Here is a 19,684-nt window from a genome sequence, read left to right on the forward strand (position 1 = left end):
CATACGAGGCAGCTCCTATTGATCCATGCGAAGCAGCTCTTATTGGCCCATACGAGGCAGCTCCTATTGGTCCATACGTGGCAGTTCCTATTTGTCCATATGGGGCAGCTCCTATTGGTCCATACGAGGCAGTTCCTATTGGTCCATATGAGGCAGCTCCTATTGGTCCATATGAGGCAGCTCCTATTGGTCCATACGAGGCTGCTCCTATTGGTCCATATGAGGCAGCTCCTATTGGTCCATATGAGGCAGCTGCTATTGGTCCATACGAGGCAGCTCCTATTGGTCCATACGAGGCAGCTCCTATTGGTCCATACGAGGCAGCTCCTATTAGTCCATACGAGGCAGCTCCTATTGGTCCATACGAGGCAGCTCCTATTGGTCCATACGAGGCAGCTCCTATTAGTCCATACGAGGCAGCTCCTATTGGTCCATACGAGGCAGCTGCTATTGGCCCATACGAGGCAGCTCCTATTGGTCCATACGAGGCAGCTCCTATTGGTCCATACGAGGCAGCTCCTATAGTTTACTTTGGTAGCAGTATTTCTTACAAACATATGTTGTTGAATATGACCATAAGGAATAATTGTGTTGCTTTCGGTAATATTAAATTGTTGCTTTCGTTGCAACAATTTCTGTGTTAAATAACACAGAAATTATCGACAGATACAACGATAACAGGAGACTCGACATCAGCGAGGCACTACTCATCAAAAAGTCAAAACCAGCAATCAACAGCCAATTAACACATAATTACATTCTAACCACTCCAAGACCCCGAACCAGCACAGAAGCAAGCAGATAACATGTATATTACATGTATACCCATTGTTTCGTGTTCTGTCTTTTCCCATTGATTTGTTTCCTGTCACCTTACCCAAAAACGAAAGAAAGCATGTAACTGAGAACATAAAATTTGTCTTTGAAAATGTAATAAGTCTTGCGAAACGCTTCTAGGCGTCATATATATATATATATATATATATATATATATATATATATATATATATATATATATATATATATATATATATATATATATATATATATATATATATATATATATATATATATATATATATATATATATATATATATATGATATATATTCTCACAGTAACAAAATTGTTGTTTCATTATTATATTAACTCGATTTTTTATTCCCCCATTAATAAGACCTTTTTTTTTATCGCATTACACATGTGTGATATAAATGAAATAATCCTATATTCTAACAGGATTTTACATCAGGGGTAGTACACAAGTTTCAATAATGTGTCTTTGTTTGTTTGTTTGTGTTTAGTATCTCCGCGCGTGGTGGTGGTGCCCATCTTGTCTTGCATCATTGGCTTCCCCTTGTTGGTCCTGCTGGTGATCTGTGGCCTCAGGTACCGCGCCAGGCGGGCTCGAATCTCAGCTAAGAAAGCTCACAGGTAAGACTAGATTTCTGTCTGTTTCTCTAGCTTGTATGTCAGTTAAGTTGGCTTAGAGGTAAGTCTGGCTTTCTCTCTCTGTTTCTCTAGCTTGTATGTCAGTCAGGCTGGCTTACTGGAAAGTCTGGCTTTCTCTGTCTGTTTCTCTAGCTTGTATCTCAGTCAGGCTGGCTTACTGGTAAGTCTGGCTTTCTCTCTCTCTGTTTCTCTAGCTTGTATCTCAGTCAAGCTGGCTTACTGGTAAGTCTGGCTTTCTCTCTCTCTGTTTCTCTAGCTTGTATCTCAGTCAAGCTGGCTTACTGGTAAGTCTGGCTTTCTCTCTCTCTGTTTCTCTAGCTTGTATCTCAGTCAAGCTGGCTTACTGGTAAGTCTGGCTTTCTCTGTCTGTTTCTCTAGCTTGTATGTCAGTTAAGTTGGCTTACTGGTAACTCTGGCTTTCTCTCTGTTTCTCTAGCTTGTATCTCAGTCAAGCTGGCTTACTGGTAAGTCTGGCTTTCTCTCTCTCTGTTTCTCTAGCTTGTATCTCAGTCAAGCTGGCTTACTGGTAAGTCTGGCTTTCTCTCTCTCTGTTTCACTAGCTTGTATCTCAGTCAAGCTGGCTTACTGGTAACTCTAGCTTTCTCTCTCTGTTTCTCTAGCTTGTATCTCAGTCAAGCTGGCTTAAAGGTAAGTCTGGCTTTCTCTCTCTCTGTTTCTCTAGCTTGTATCTCAGTCAGGCTGGCTTACTGGTAAGTCTGGCTTTCTCTCTCTCTGTTTCTCTAGCTTGTATCTCAGTCAGGCTGGCTTACTGGTAAGTCTGGCTTTCTCTCTCTCTGTTTCTCTAGCTTGTATCTCAGTCAAGCTGGCTTACTGGAAAGTCTGGCTTTCTCTCTCTCTGTTTCTCTAGCTTGTATCTCAGTCAAGCTGGCTTAAAGGTAAGTCTGGCTTGTTGAGCTTGTAGCTGTTGCCCCTTGTGTGTGTTACATTGTGGCGTGTTGAAGACTGTAAATAGTGGAAAGCACTAAAGTTACTAAACTGTTAACCTTACTCCTTCACTGGGGTTATTCTGACCGTCAATTACTCATCTAAATATATTCAACCAAACTTAAAAATAATTCTTATGGAAATATGCAGCATTTTTTATTGAATTTTGAGAAATTAATATCAATTTCCCTCTGTGAATAGTTTGGTCGTATTGGCATAAACCAGAGACTCCTTCTACAGTGTCTAAGGTGGCCCCCAAGCCCCGGACCTTGACCACAGTAAGGGGGGGGGGGGGGACTTTTCTTGAAGGTGTTGGAGGGGGTGCTGGTGTTGGAGGGGGTGCTGGTGTTGGAGGGGGTGCTGGTGTTGGAGGGGGTGCTGGTGTTGGAGGGGGTGCAGGTGTTGGAGGGGGTGCTGGTGTTGGAGGGGGTGCTGGTGTTGGAGGGGGTGCAGGTGTTGGAGGGGGTGCTGGTGTTGGAGGGGGTGCTGGTGTTGGAGGGGGTGCTGGTGTTGGAGGGGGTGCTGGTGTTGGAGGGGGTGCTGGTGTTGGAGGGGGTGCTGGTGTTGGAGGGGGTGCTGGTGTTGGAGGGGGTGCTGGTGTTGGAGGGGGTGCTGGTGTTGGAGGGGGTGCTGGTGTTGGAGGGGGTGCTGGTGTTGGAGGGGGTGCTGGTGTTGGAGGGGGTGCTGGTGTTGGAGGGGGTGCTGGTGTTGGAGGGGGTGCTGGTGTTGGAGGGGGTGCTGGTGTTGGAGGGGGTGCTGGTGTTGGAGGGGGTGCTGGTGTTGGAGGGGGTGCTGGTGTTGGAGGGGGTGCTGCTGTTGGAGGGGGTGCTGGTGTTAGAGGGGGTGCTGGTGTTGGAGGGGGTTCTGGTGTTGGAGGGGGTGCTGGTGTTGGAGGGGGTGCTGGTGTTGGAGGAGTGCTGGTGTTGGAGGGGGTGCTGGTGTTGGAGGGGGTGCTGGTGTTGGAGGGGGTGCAGGTGTTGGAGGGGGTGCTGGTGTTGGAGGGGGTGCTGGTGTTGGAGGGGTGCTGGTGTTGGAGGGGGTGCTGGTGTTGGAGGGGTGCTGGTGTTGGAGGGGGTGCTGGTGTTGAAGGGGGTGCTGGTGTTGGAGGGGTGCTGGTGTTGGAGGGGGTGCTGGTGTTGGAGGGGGTGCTGGTGTTGGAGGGGGTGCTGGTGTTGGAGGGGGTGCTGGTGTTGGAGGGGGTGCTGGTGTTGGAGGGGGTGCTGGTGTTGGAGGGGGTGCTGGTGTTGGAGGGGGTGCTGGTGTTGGAGGGGGTGCTGGTGTTGGAGGGGGTGCTGGTGTTGGAGGGGGTGCTGGTGTTGGAGGGGGTGCTGGTGTTGGAGGGGGTGCTGGTGGAGGTGAAGGAATAATATATTTTTTCTCCAACAGTGTGGAGTCATCAGTGCTGGAGCTGACGTCGGGCCCCTCCATCCTGGCGAGCCGGTACAGCAATGGTACGTACACACACACACACACACACACACACACACACACACACACACACACACACACACACACACACACACACACACACACACACACACACACACATACACACACACACACACACACACACACACACACACACACACACACACACACACACACACACACACACACACACACACACACACACACACACACACACACACACCAAACCAACGGTGTCGGGACCAAAGAGCCAAAGCTCAACCCCCGCAAGCACAATTAGATGAGTACAATTAGGTGAGTACACACACACACACACACACACACACACACACACACACACACACACACACACACACACACACACACACACACACACATACACACACATTCACACACACACACACACACACACACACACACACACACACACACCAAAGGTGTCGGGACCAAAGAGCCAAAGCTCAACCCCCGCATGCACAATTAGATGAGTACAATTAGGTGAGTACACACACACACACACACACACACACACATACACACACATACACACACACACACACACACACACACACACACACACACACACACAGTAGCGGGGGCCTCGTAGCCTGGTGGATAGCGCGCAGGACTCGTAATTCTGTGGCGCGGGTTCGATTCCCGCACGAGGCAGAAACAAATGGGCAAAGTTTCTTTCACCCTAAGTGCCCCTGTTACCTAGCAGTAAATAGGTACCTGGGAGTTAGTCAGCTGTCACGGGCTGCTTCCTGGGGTGTGTGGTGTGGGAAAAAAAAAAAAAAGTAGTTAGTAAACAGTTGATTGACAGTTGAGAGGCGGGCCGAAAGAGCAAAGCTCAACCCCCGCAAAAACACAACTAGTAAACACACACACACACACACACACACACACACACACACACACACACACACACACACACACACACACACACACACACACACACACACACACACACATACACACACACACACACACACACACACACACACACACACACACACACACACACACACACACACACACATACAAACACACACACACACACACACACACACACACACACACACACACACACACACACATACAAACACACACACACACACACACACACACACACACACACACACACACACACACACACACACACACACACACACACACACACACACACACACACACACACACACACACACACACACACACACACACACACACACACACACACACACACACACACACACACACACACACACACACACACCAAACCAAAGGTGTCGGGACCAAAGGTGTCGGGACCAAAGGTGTCGGGACCAAAGAGCCAAAGCTCAACCTCCGAAAGCACAATTAGATGAGTACAATTAGGTGAGTACACAGACACACACACACACACACACACACACACACACACACACACACACACACACACACACACACACACACCAAACCAAAGGTGTCGGGACCAAAGGTGTCGGGACCAAAGGTGTCGGGACCAAAGAGCCAAAGCTCAACCTCCGAAAGCACAATTAGATGAGTACAATTAGGTGAGTACACAGACACACACACACACACACACACACACACACACACACACACACACACACACACACACACACACACACACACACACACACACACACACACACACACACAGGAAAAGTCCTAGCATGGGTAAGGAACTACCTAACAGGCAGGAGCCAAAGAGTTACGGTAAGGGGCGAGAAGTCGGACTGGCGAACAGTAACAAGTGGAGTACCACAAGGATCGGTGCTGGGACCAATTCTATTTCTAGTATATGTTAACGACATGTTTACAGGAGTAGATTCCTACATGTCGATGTTCGCAGATGACGCAAAGTTGATGAGAAGAGTTGTGACAGATGAGGATTGTAGGATCCTCCAAGGGGATCTGAACAAGTTGCAGAGATGGTCAGAGAAATGGCTACTGGAGTTCAACACGAGCAAATGTAAAGTTATGGAAATGGGACTAGGTGATAGGAGACCAAAGGGACAGTACACAATGAAGGGGAACTGCCTACCTGTGACGACGCGCGAAAGAGACCTGGGAGTGGACGTAACACCTAATCTATCTCCTGAGGCACATATAAATAGGATAACGACAGCAGCGTACTCTACACTGGCAAAAGTTAGAACATCATTCAGAAACCTAAGTAAGGAGGCATTTAGGGCGCTTTACACTGCCTACGTGAGGCCAATCTTAGAGTATGCCGCCTGATCATGGAGTCCCCATCTGAAGAAACGCATAAGGAAACTGGAAAAGGTTCAGAAGTTTGCAATGAGACTCGTCCCAGCGTTACGAGGGATGGGGCACGAAGAGCGCCTGAAGAAACTGTGCCTTACGACACAAGTAAAATGATAAGAGTGGGGGGATATGATAGGAACGTATAAAATACTCAGGAGGATTGACAGAGTGGACATGACGAAATGTTCACACGGAATAGTAACAGAACGAGAGGACATGGATGGAAGCTTGAAACTCAGATGAGTCACAGAGATGTTAGGAAGTTTTCTTTTAGCGTGAGAGTAGTAGAAAAATGGAATGCACTTAAGGAACAGGTTGTGGAAGCAAACTCTATTCATAATTTTAAAACTAGATATGATAGGGAAATGGGACAGGAATCATTGCTGTAAACAACCGATGGCTGGAAAGGCGGGATCCATGAGTCAATGCTCGATCCTGCAGACACAAATAGGTGAGTACACACACACATACTCACACATTCACTTACAAAGGTGATCTGTAATTTTCTATATTATGTATATGACATATATTAACAAGTGTATGAATATCCTTTACTATGTATAGTATTGTTTGTTAATGACTTTGCAATTATACTTCTTATGTACATATTTCAGGATATCCGAACACCTCAAGTGCTGTTGAGATATAAGGCTTCAAAAATACAGTATAATTGAGAAATTAGGCTTACAAAATACAGAACAGGTGGATAATTAGCTTACATAAATAAAATAAACGTGGATAATTAGGCTACAAAAATAAAGAACAGATGGATAATTAGCTTACATAAATAAAATACACGTGGATAATTAGGCTACAAAAATAAAGAACAGGTGGATAATTAGCTAACATAAATAAAATACACGTGGATAATTAGGCTACAAAAATAAAGAACAGGTGGATAATTAGCTTACATAAATAAAATAAACGTGGATAATTAGGCTACAAAAATAAAGAACAGATGGATAATTAGCTTACATAAATAAAATACACGTGGATAATTAGGCTACAAAAATAAAGAACAGATGGATAATACATTTATTTACGAAAATGTATCCCAACTAGAAAATTTGTCTACGAAAATACAGTGCTGGTGAATAGGCTACGAAAATAGATTAGTGGGAGATAACTGGGTTTTGGAAAATACGATATTAGTTGGGTAGTTAATTCTGTAATTTAAGCAGCTCAAATTATTTTAAAGATCATAGACACATAGACATTCAGGTCTGGTCTTGACAACACTGTATTGGATATCATTTCCATTTAGACATTATAATTCATTATATGTTTAGAGCTTGGGAGTATCTTAGGCTTGGGAGTATCTTAGGCTTGGGAGTATCTTAGGCTTGGGAGTATCTTAGGCTTGGCAGTATCTTAGGCTTGGGAGTATCTTAGGCTTGGGAGTATCTTAGGCTTGGGAGTATCTTAGGCTTGGGAGTATCTTAGGCTTGGGAGTATCTTAGGCTTGGGAATATCTTAGGCTTGGGAGTATCTTAGGCTTGGGAATATCTTAGGCTTGGCAGTATCTTAGGCTTGGGAGTATCTTAGGCTTGGGAATATCTTAGGCTTGGGAGTATCTTAGGCTTGGGAATATCTTAGGCTTGGGAATATCTTAGGCTTGGGAGTATCTTAGGCTTGGGAATATCTTAGGCTTGGCAGTATCTTAGGCTTGGGAGTATCTTAGGCTTGGGAATATCTTAGGCTTGGGAGTATCTTAGGCTTGGGAGTATCTTAGGCTTGGCAGTATCTTAGGCTTGGGAGTATCTTAGGCTTGGGAGTATCTTAGGCTTGGCAGTATCTTAGGCTTGGGAGTATCCTAGGCTTGGGAGTATCTTAGGCTTGGGAGTATCTTAGGCTTGGGAGTATCTTAGGCTTGGGAATATCTTAGGCTTGGGAGTATCTTAGGCTTGGGAATATCTTAGGCTTGGGAGTATCTTAGGCTTGGAAATATCTTAGGCTTGGGAGTATCTTAGGCTTGGGAGTATCTTAGGCTTGGGAATATCTTAGGCTTGGGAGTATCTTAGGCTTGGGAGTATCTTAGGCTTGGGAATATCTTAGGCTTGGGAATATCTTAGGCTTGGGAGTATCTTAGGCTTGGGAATATCTTAGGCTTGGGAGTATCTTAGGCTTGGGAATATCTTAGGCTTGGGAATATCTTAGGCTTGGGAATATCTTAGGCTTGGGAATATCTTAGGCTTGGGAGTATCTTAGGCTTGGGAATATCTTAGGCTTGGGAATATCTTAGGCTTGGAATATCTTAGGCTTGGGAGTATCTTAGGCTTGGGAATATCTTAGGCTTGGGAGTATCTTAGGCTTGGGAGTATCTTAGGCTTGGGAATATCTTAGGCTTGGGAGTATCTTAGGCTTGGGAGTATCTTAGGCTTGGGAGTATCTTAGGCTTGGGAATATCTTAGGCTAGGGAATAAAATTGCCGTAAACTCTATGGCACCAGTGTCACTCACACCGTGTGGCACCAATGTCACTCACACTGTGTGGCACCAGTGTCACTCACACTGTGTGGCACCAGTGTCACTCACACTGTGAGGCACCCTTGTCACTCACACTGTGAGGCACCCTTGTCACTCACACTGTGTGGCACCCTTGTCACTCACACTGTGAGGCACCCTTGTCACTCACACTGTGAGGCACCCTTGTCACTCACACTGTGTGGCACCAGTGTCACTCTCACTGTATGACACCAGTGTCACTCTCACTGTATGACACCAGTGTCACTCACACTGTGTGGCACCAGTGTCACTCTCACTGTGTGGCACCAGTGTCACTCTCACTGTGTGGCACCAGTGTCACTCACACTGTGTGGCACCCTTGTCACTCACACTGTGAGGCACCCTTGTCACTCACACTGTGTGGCACCCTTGTCACTCACACTGTGTGGCACCAGTGTCACTCTCACTGTGTGGCACCAGTGTCACTCACACTGTGTGGCACCCTTGTCACTCACACTGTGAGGCACCCTTGTCACTCACACTGTGTGGCACCCTTGTCACTCACACTGTGTGGCACCAGTGTCACTCACACTGTCAGGCACCAGTGTCACTCACACTGTGTGGCACCAGTGTCACTCACACTGTGTGGCACCAGTGTCACTCTCACTGTGTGGCACCAGTGTCACTCTCACTGTGTGGCACCAGTGTCACTCACACTGTGTGGCACCAATGTCACTCACACTGTGTGGCACCCTTGTCACTCAGCCTGTGAGGCACACTTGTCACTCACATTGTGTGGCACCCTTGTCACTCACACTGTGTGGCACCCTTGTCACTCACACTGTGAGGCACCCTTGTCACTCAGCCTGTGAGGCACACTTGTCACTCACACTAAGTGGCACCCTTGTCTCTCACACTGTGTGGCACCCTTGTCACTCACACTGTGAGGCACCATTGTCACTCAGCCTGTGAGGCACACTTGTCACTCACACTCTGTGGCACCCTTGTCACTCACACTGTGAGGCACCCTTGACACTCACACTGTCAGGCACCAGTGTCACTCCCACTGTGAGGCACCCTTGTCACTCAGACTCACCTTGGAACTTCTCCCTCACAGGCAAATCCCACCGCCAGAAGAGGAAGAAGGCGCTTGTGAGGTAAGAGAAATGAGGTATGAGAGGGCGAGTTAAGAGTAGTGAGGTATGAGAGGCGAGGCATGAGGAATGAGGTATTGTTGCAACTCTCCCAATGCTCCCCCCCCCCCCATCATATATATTCATTTGCCAGTATATACATATCCATTAAGTATTTCACAAGTCATTAAAAATGCACCCACACTCTCTCCAACTGAGACTACCGAATTGGCAGAGCCACAGAGAGTGGCTTCACTCGCTACATATAACACATCCACACTATATATAAACACTCGGTACATATAACCACATCCACGCCATATATACACACCCAGTACATATAACCCACATCCACACCATATTTATAACATGTTCCTTGTATACAAAATCCCCCCCAGCACCGACTAGGTGTTCATAATCCCTCACAGACGTCTACTGGGATGTTAATAATCCTTAAATCCTTTTTTTTTCCTATTTCCGGATAATCCCTCATCTTTCTCAAGTTGCTGGACAAGTGTGAGGCACTCATAACACCCTGAGTGCTCACGCTTGGCACTTGACGGCACTCTCTCAAGTGCCAGACGCCACTCTGGGCGTGCTAGAGTGACGATCAGCCAGCTTCAGACATCCACACTCACTCATACTCACTCACTCATACTCACTCATACTCACTTATACTCACTCACACACTCACTCATACTCACTCATACTCACTTATACTCACTCACACACTCACTCATACTCACTCATACTCACTCACACACTCACTCATACTCACTCATACTCACTCACACACTCACTCATACTCACTCACACACTCACTCATACTCACTCACACACTCACTTCCGTTGCCCACTATGTTTCAGAGAGAATTTTCAGATTTATTCCTTTATATTTGCATCACAACAGTATGAGGTGTGAGGTGAAATGAGGTATGAGGTATGAGGTAAAACAGGAGAGGTATGAGGTAAAATGAGTTAGGCGTATGTGTTGCGAGTCCAATTTTTATTTTTTTAAAGAACAGTGTTAAAAGGGTTTCAGCAATTTTAAAATAATTTCTCTCTCTTCCCCCCCCCCCCTCTCCCCCTCTCTCTCTCTCTCTTTCTCTCTCTCTCTCTCTCTCTCTCTCTCTCTCTCTCTCTCTCTCTCTCTCTCTCTCTCTCTCTCTCTCTCTCTCTCTCTCTCTCTCTCTCTCTCTCTCTCTCTCTCTCTCTCTCTCTCTCTCTCTCTCTCACACACACACACACACACACACACACACACACACACACAAACACACACACACACACACAAACACACACACACACATTTCGAGAGAGAGAGAGAGAGTTAGAAGGAAAGAACGAAATTATGAGGGGAAAGCGCCAAGCCATTACGACTATATAGCACTGGGAAGGGGTCAGGATAAGGATTTAGGATGGAACGGGGGAAAGGAATAGTGCCCCAACCACTTGGACGGTCGGGGATTGAACGCCGACCTGCTTGAAGCGAGGCCTTCGTTTTACCGTCCAGCCCAAGTGATTGGGCGAGAGAGAGAGAGAGAGAGAGAGAGAGAGAGAGAGAGAGAGAGAGAGAGAGAGAGAGAGAGAGAGAGAGAGAGAGAGAGAGAGAGAGAGAGAGAGAGAGTTATACGAAACTAATATCACTACCTTTGTGTACAAACAGGTTTAAGCCCATGCCAGAGATCGACCTGGACACCGTCGTGGAGGAGAAGTCGGAGTTCGATGCTGAGGTCACAGCCTCTGACCTCCTGACGACCCCAGACGAGCTGATTGTGCCGGAGGAGACCTCCTTCCCAGCCTCCTTCAGGGCCTACAGGTTAGGCCGACCCCCATCAGCTCTCACCCTTCACTGTTGACAGTTTTATAATTGTTAAAAAAAATGTTTGTATCGAGAGTGGAGGCTGTATTAAGCTATATTTGGTTACGTAAGACTGGGCTATGTTGGTCTAGGATATGTTGGTCTAGGTTATGTTGGTCTAGGTTATGTTGGTCTAGGTTATGTTGGTCTAGGTTATGTTGGTCTAGGCTATGTTGGTCTAGGTTATGTTGGACTAGGTTATGTTGGACTAGGTTATGTTGGACTAGGTTATGTTGGTCTAGGTTATGTTGGACTAGGTTATGTTGGTCTAGGTTATGTTGGTCTAGGTTATGTTGGTCTAGGTTATGTTGGACTAGGTTATGTTGGTCTAGGTTATGTTGGTCTAGGTTATGTTGGTCTAGGTTATGTTGGACTAGGTTATGTTGGTCTAGGCTATGTTGGTCTAGGTTATGTTGGTCTAGGTTATGTTGGTCTAGGTTATGTTGGTCTAGGTTATGTTGGTCTAGGATATGTTGGTCTAGGTTATGTTGGTCTAGGTTATGTTGGTCAAGGTTATGTTGGTCTAGGTTATGTTGGTCTAGGTTATGTTGGTCTAGGCTATGTTGGTCTAGGTTATGTTGGTTTAGGTTATGTTGGTCTAGGTTATGTTGAACTAGGTTATGTTGGTCTAGGCTATGTTGGTCTAGGTTATGTTGGACTAGGTTATGTTGGTCTAGGCTATGTTGGTCTAGGATATGTTGGTTTAGGTTATGTTGGTCTAGGCTATGTTGGTCTAGGTTATGTTGGACTAGGTTATGTTGGTCTAGGCTATGTTGGTCTAGGTTATGTTGGTCTAGGTTATGTTGGTCTAGGTTATGTTGGTCTAGATTATGTTGGTCTAGGTTATGTTGGTCTAGATTATGTTGGTCTAGGTTATGTTGGTCTAGGTTATGTTGGTCTAGGTTATGTTGGACTAGGTTATGTTGGTCTAGGTTATGTTGGTCTAGGCTATGTTGGTCTAGGTTATGTTGGACTAGGTTATGTTGGTCTAGGTTATGTTGGTCTAGATTATGTTGGTCTAGGTTATGTTGGTCTAGGCTATGTTGGTCTAGGCTATGTTGGTCTAGGTTATGTTGGTCTAGGTTATGTTGGTCTAGGTTATGTTGGTCTGGGCTATGTTGGTCTAGGTTATGTTGGTCTAGGTTATGTTGGTCTAGGTTATGTTGGTCTGGGTTATGTTGGTCTAGGTTATGTTGGTCTAGGTTATGTTGGTCTAGGCTATGTTGGTCTAGGTTATGTTGGTCTAGGTTATGTTGGTCTAGGTTATGTTGGTCTGGGTTATGTTGGTCTAGGTTATGTTGGTCTAGGTTATGTTGGTCTAGGCTATGTTGGTCTAGGTTATGTTGGTCTAGGTTATGTTGGTCTAGGTTATGTTGGACTAGGTTATGTTGGTCTAGGTTATGTTGGTCTAGATTATGTTGGTCTAGGTTATGTTGGTCTAGGCTATGTTGGTCTAGGCTATGTTGGTCTAGGTTATGTTGGTCTAGGTTATGTTGGTCTAGGTTATGTTGGTCAGGGCTATGTTGGTCTAGGTTATGTTGGTCTAGGTTATGTTGGTCTAGGTTATGTTGGTCTAGATTATGTTGGTCTAGGTTATGTTGGTCTAGGCTATGTTGGTCTAGGCTATGTTGGTCTAGGTTATGTTGGTCTAGATTATGTTGGTCTAGGTTATGTTGGTCTAGGTTATGTTGGTCTAGATTATGTTGGTCTAGGTTATGTTGGTCTAGGCTATGTTGGTCTAGGCTATGTTGGTCTAGGTTATGTTGGTCTAGATTATGTTGATCTAGGTTATGTTGGTCTAGGTTATGTTGGTCTAGGTTATGTTGGACTAGGTTATGTTGGACTAGGTTATGTTGGTCTAGGTTATGTTGGTCTTGGTTATGTTGGTCTAGGTTATGTTGGTCTAGGTTATGTTGGTCTAGGTTATGTTGGTCTAGATTATGTTGGTCTAGGCTATGTTGGTCTAGGTTATGTTGGTCTAGGTTATGTTGGTCTAGGTTATGTTGGTCTAGGTTATGTTGGACTAGGTTATGCTGGTCCAGGTTATGTTGGACTAGGTTATGTTGGTCTAGGTTATGTTGGTCTAGGCTATGTTGGACTAGGTTATGTTGGTCTAGGTTATGTTGGTCTAGGTTATGTTGGTCTAGGTTATGTTGTTCTAGGTTATGTTGGACCAGGTTATGTTGGACAAGGTTACAGTGAGTTAGGTTAGGTTGAGTAAGATTATACAGAGCTAGACCATGTTGAAATGAGTTTAAAAATCACTATACATATATTGTGACCGGGCTTACGTTGTACCTCTCCTGTACTCAACAGGTACATGGGCCCGGTACAGCAGGCAATACTCTCCCCCATCAAGACCTCGCCGTACAGGACTCCTCCTCATGGGGCCACCAATCTGGAGCACGTCAGTGAGGAGATGAATGTTGAGGAGGATGAGATGATGGGCAACAGCGACGATGAGCGTCTTGACGACTTTGATGAGGACGATGGTGACAGTGTAGATGCTGCTGAAACAGGCAGCGTCGACGACCTGAACGATGATGATGATGATGATGATGATGATGGTGAGGCTCCCACCAGCGGCGGCAGCAGTGATAGTGAGACGGTCAATGCGTGTTTTTCACTATCGCCAAAACAGGTCAATAAATCCCCCACTGGAGTCCACCTCGCTCTCAAGAAATTGGACGGGGCGGTGAAACGTCGGAATTCAAGTCCCGTAAAGGTCAATTACTGTAAGAGCAAAGGTCAGCGTAGCTCGGGAAAGGTCAACCACAGTTACGCGAGCGACGAGGACAGTCCTCAGCCTATCAGAGTTGGCTTCGACTACATAGACCGCGAGCTTATGCCCGAAATATCGCCGCGAACTCGGTCGCACTCCGTCAAGCACCCGAGTCGCAGAGCTGCCTCTTTTACCATCAAGAAGCGCCACGGCGAGTCCCTCAAGCTCAGAAGCAAGAGTTTTTCAAGAAGTATGTCCCACGGGCAGGATGGGCAGGAGCATAGGCCTAGGGTACACCAGCGAGGGCCTCACAGCGGTGAACAACTACACAACGGTGTTCTCGAGTGCGATGTTCACGCCGTGAGTGAGAACAGTGGACTGGAGAGTTCCACCGGTGAACAGATCTCCAGCAACAGGAGCAGCGGTGATGGGATGAGTTCGAAGACAGTGTCTGAGACGGATATTTTCCCAAACGGCAACGAAACGTACTGTTCGAGGTCGCTGAGGGATCCCCACTCTTCTGGGTCTTTCAGGGACCTTCGGCCCTCAGGGTCCTTTAGGGACCCCCGCCCCTCAGGGTCCTATAGGGACCTTCGCCCCTCAGGGTCCTTTAGAGAACCCCGCCCCTCAGGATCCTTCAGGGACACCAACACCTTAGGAATTTCTAGAGACCCGCATAGAACAGGGTCTTTCAGAGACCCCCAATCCTCGAAGTCCTCCCGGGACCCTTACAGATCAAGGTCATTTAGGGACTCCCACACCTCAAGGTCCTTCAGAGACTCCCAAACCTCAGGGTCCTGTGAAGAGTCCCATGCCTCGGACCGCGGAGGCTGCACACATCTCCTCAAAGACGATCGAGATGCCTCGGAAAGTCCGATGAAAAGACTGTTGCCACAGAGTTTGAGAACAGTGTATGGAGAGACTCTAGACGCTAGAGAACTCTACCAAGTGCCTCCCATCATCACCGAGGAGAGTGCCGTTGAGTGCCAACAGGAAAACAGAGCGATGTCGCCTCCCTCGACACTAGACGTAACCTTTGCGAACGAAAGTGCGTTGAAAGACCCCGACAACGAGGCCGGGCAACAGTGCCACAGGTGCCTGGACAAAAGCGAGAGAGATAACGAGAGGAGTACTCTCGTTTGACACAAAAGCTGTGCCACTTTTATACGTGTAAATGCTTGAGGAAAAAAAGTACATAGAAACCTCAAAAAGTGTCCCCCCCCCCCCCCCCCGTCTTTTGACTGTACATGATCTTATCAGCTCTGACTTAATTATATCTTAGATATTTCACTTATATTATTGCTTACTTAAACTGGTGCTTGCATATTTGCAGCTTTAATAACATAAGAATATCTTCCAATATATATATATATACACACACACACACACACATACATATATATATATATATATATATATATATATATATATATATATATATATATATATATATATATATATATATATATATATATATATATATATATATATATATATATATATATTGTAGCAAATGGTTCCTAGTTTTATATAAAAGGTCAGAAAGATCATGAGGATATTTCTAGGCAGATAAAGCTTAAATGATGCTCATCAATTTCAGTAACTAAGCTTAACGATGAGGATCAAGTTCAGAAACTTAAGCAGCAAAGCTTAAGAATGTCTCAAGCTTTAGCTGGTATACATGTGAGTGTCTTTAGCTGGATAGTTTACTGATTGGTATTCTTTTGTAAGTAAACTTGGTGGTTCTGTAATGTCTTGTAACTGCATATACCTGGGCCAGTATTCATCAAGCATTATACAAATTCTGACGAAACCTTTACATCTTTGCTCAAATATGGCGGCTGCGTTTACATATAAGGAGCACGAGGTTGTTTATAATATCAACAACCTCGGGTTGTGACGTTTACAAACTCGTAAACTGTTTAATACGTGTAAACAACGCCGCCATGATCAAGGAAAGATGTAGAGGTTTCGTAAGTGGGTTGATGAAGCCCGGCTTTGTTTAACGAGCGACTCGCTGTTGTCAACAGAGACCTGATGGTCGTGATTACACACGATAACAAGAGGCTCTTGAGAGTGATGATGATTCAGCCTTGTTCAATAGTTACCCCCTGGAGGTCTCCAGCACCTTCCCCTTGGCCCACCTCCCCTTGGCCCACCTCTCCTTGGCCCACCTCCCCTTGGCCCACGTCCCTAGTCCTCTCCCCTAGCCCCCCCCCCCACTATTCCCCCTAGCTGCCCCTAACCCGCCCCCCCCCCTTCCCTGCCTGACAATGTTCTTCCCTCTCCTGGAGATCAAAGACCAGCATCTTGACCCCTTGACCTCAGGTCCTGAAGGGTCAAGAGTCACACGCTGGAGCCAGTGGGAATTTTCCTGCTTGTTTTGTGTCAAAATTATAAGGAGATTATTAGGAGTGATGATGATAATATTGTTATTTATCATTGTTTTTTCATTATATAATTATTCAATTTAATTATTATAATTATTATTTTAAATGAAATTATTTTAATTTATTTAATTATCATTTAAAAATACTGTATTATAATTTTATATAAAAATTGTTTTCACGTTCCACGTTCCAAGGACCCCAGAGCAGGCGAGCAGGGGATGGAAGACAGGGGCGAAGATGCAGAAATCTTGAGCTAGGATCTGGAGATGAAGAGTCAAAGAGCGGAGGAAAAGTATCGCGGGCCGAACCACCGTGGGATAAGACTTACAGCCGACGCTGAGGTGTGGTGGCTGGCGTGGAATTCACGTGGTTGCTCGCTGCTGTGTCTTGTAGAAGGCAGCCGGGCTTCTCGTCGCGGATTTAGTGGAGTACTTTGCTACTACCATTAGTCGATGGTCTTTGGCTTCTTGGCCGCTCAGTTTGGTCTGGCGATGCGTTTTCACGGTGGTACTGACATTGGAGGTTGTGCAGACGACGAGTCACAATAACGTGGCTGAAGTATGTTGACCAGACCACACACTAGAAGGTGAAGGGACGACGACGACGTTTCGGTCCGTCCTGGACCGTTCTCAAGTCGATTGTCAACCTCGTTGGAGGTTGTGTTCTGAAGGAAATCTTCTGTTGAGTAGGTGCACTTCCGAGGAGATGTTGATCCAACAGAGACTGATGAATCGGCTGATTCAAAAGCAGAGGCAATGAGTCTTGAGGGTTGACCTCTTGTCGCCGCCGGCCCTGCAGCAGATGTTGATAGTTCAGTGGGTGCCCACACGACATCTGGAACTGTCGCAGTTGTGGCTGGATGAGCAGGAGGAGGTGTCGTCGTCTGGGTGCTTGTGATACAGTTGCAGCAGGAGCGGCGTGGCAGCTGTTGCCAGGAGGGCCGTGAGCGCGACGCCGCTCACAGTGATGTTTGGGACCAGATCCGGAGTTTGAGAACTTGAGGTTCAAGTGGTGGTATAGACGTCATCCGGGACGATGAAGGCTGGGAGACCATTTGCTTTGTTGAGAATATATATAATTCTCACATATTCCTGTGGGTTCGTGCCAGCTATCATCCGGGCTCACGTTGTCAGCGCTTCTATCGTGTTGTACGTCATCCTACCCTGGCAGTGATTGGTCGGGGTAGGATACGGTGGCGACAGCTGGCTTGATGAGTGGCTGGCAGCTGCGCCCCCATTGGCTGGCTTGGTGAGAGGTGGCTTCCCTTCCCGGGAGCTTCGGAAAAAATGGCGGCGTGAACGTTGAAGGTTGAGGTAGACGCTGATTGGGTGATTGGGTGGTTGTAGCTGAAGTGGTTGGGCTGATGCCAGCTGCTGAGGACGGCCTGGCTGTCCCCAGGGTCTTGATAACTTCCTGTCTGCGGGATAACGACGGGAGGATGCGGGATGATCGCCATCTCAAAGCAGACAGAGCAGAGTTTCCGACTTGCTGATGGAAGACTGGGGATTAGCTGAGCACTTGTGAATGCGCTGTTGACATTTGCTGGTGTGGTGCGAGTACTCGTAGCACTGGAAGCATTGATTCACTTTGTAGTATGGTTCAGTCTTCACATGTATGGAGGAACCTGGAGGCCAAAACTGAGGAAGCCCTGAGCGGTAGCCAGCGAAGCCCTGAGCGGTAGCCCGCGATGCCCTGAGCGATAGTCCGCGAAGCCCTGAGCGGTAGCCCGCGAAACCCTGAGCGGTAGCCCGCGAAGCCCTGAGCGGTAGCCCGCGATGCCCTGAGCGGTAGCCCGCGAAGCCCTGACCGGTAGCCCGCGAAGCCCTGAGCGGTAGCCCGCGAAGCCCTGAGCGGTAGCCCGCGAAGCCCTGAGCGGCAGCCCGCGATGCCCTGAGCGGTAGCCCGCGAAGCCCTGAGCGGTAGCCCGCGAAGCCCTGACCGGTAGCCCGTGAAGCCATTTGCTACGGAGCAGCAGGTTAACTTCAAGATTGGTGTCTCGCCGTCAGTCTTCATGTTGAAGATATCGGCGGAGAATGTTGACGTGTTCTCGTTTTCTTGATCGATGTTGTCCAGACGCTGCGCTCTCTGTTGCTCCGTGATCCACGAGCTGAAGCTGCGGATAAAGACCGAGATCTCTCATCGAGGATCTGACGTGGGAAGCTGAGTGAGGTCCTCGTTATCAAACGCCTGTACGTGAACCATTAGTTTGTCGAGCTCCTCCTCGCTCGAGAAGAATGTGAAGTCTACGCCTTTCTGGCCGATATCCATAGGCGTCACTCCACCAGTGACCTTAAGCACCTTAAGGGTTGTCTTGGAGAACCCTTGCTCGTTAAGGGGACGTACCCGGGACCATGTTTGTGAGGCATGGTGGTCTTCCTGGTGGCCGAGGGGGCCCTCTCTATGGCTACACGTCCCTGGAGATGGCCTGTCGTCTCTACTCTGCATAATATACCGTGTCGCGAGTGGGCGTTTGACCATTTAGAGTGAAGGGAGCCCGCCCTTCTGTCATATATATATACCCACCCGGCAGTACTGGGTGCGGGAGAGAGAGAGCTGGACACGGGATCACCATAACCCGTGCTGCTTGGGACTTTTTGTTCCTAGTAGCGAATCTTATACAACAATAACTAGAGATGGAACAGATAGAGACACGTCCGGCTGTGGCGGCTATTAGTTTCAGAACTGATTTTCAGATGAATTATTACTCTTTTTCAATAATAATTATTATTAAAAACAAATAATTTATGTTATATTAAATTATCATAATTACTATTCATATATTTGCTACGATAAATATTATTAGAAATATTATGTACATAATTGATATTGTTTATTTTGCGTACATGTACAACTTGTACGGAATTATCCACAAAGGAGCGAATGTTTCTGTTCAAACTTCCTTGACCACAACGACATCGCTCAGGGGAATTTTGTCGGTGAAAACGTAGCATTCTGACGCTGGTGACAGGGGAGACTCCGTCATGTTTCTTACGTGTACATTCCTTGTGTACATACACACCACATGAAACATCTCTC

At 46.8% G+C, this 19,684-nt stretch overlaps 1 protein-coding gene across 1 annotated transcript in view; it reads left to right on the forward strand.

Moving 5' to 3' along the window:
* The window catches only part of LOC123772235 (dentin sialophosphoprotein), an 89,833-nt gene extending 74,198 nt beyond the window's left edge, over positions 1-15,635 (forward strand). The window contains exons 3-7 of the mRNA XM_045765317.2: positions 1,304-1,433; positions 3,783-3,847; positions 9,660-9,699; positions 11,342-11,494; positions 13,853-15,635. Coding sequence (XP_045621273.1) covers positions 1,304-1,433; positions 3,783-3,847; positions 9,660-9,699; positions 11,342-11,494; positions 13,853-15,401 — 1,937 coding nt within the window. The 3' untranslated portion in view covers positions 15,402-15,635. The remainder of the gene's footprint in view (positions 1-1,303; positions 1,434-3,782; positions 3,848-9,659; positions 9,700-11,341; positions 11,495-13,852) is intronic.
* The last annotated feature ends 4,049 nt before the right edge of the window (positions 15,636-19,684 follow it).

The sequence above is a fragment of the Procambarus clarkii genome, chromosome 69, assembly GCF_040958095.1.
Source record: "Procambarus clarkii isolate CNS0578487 chromosome 69, FALCON_Pclarkii_2.0, whole genome shotgun sequence".
NCBI classification, from domain to species: domain Eukaryota; kingdom Metazoa; phylum Arthropoda; class Malacostraca; order Decapoda; family Cambaridae; genus Procambarus; species Procambarus clarkii.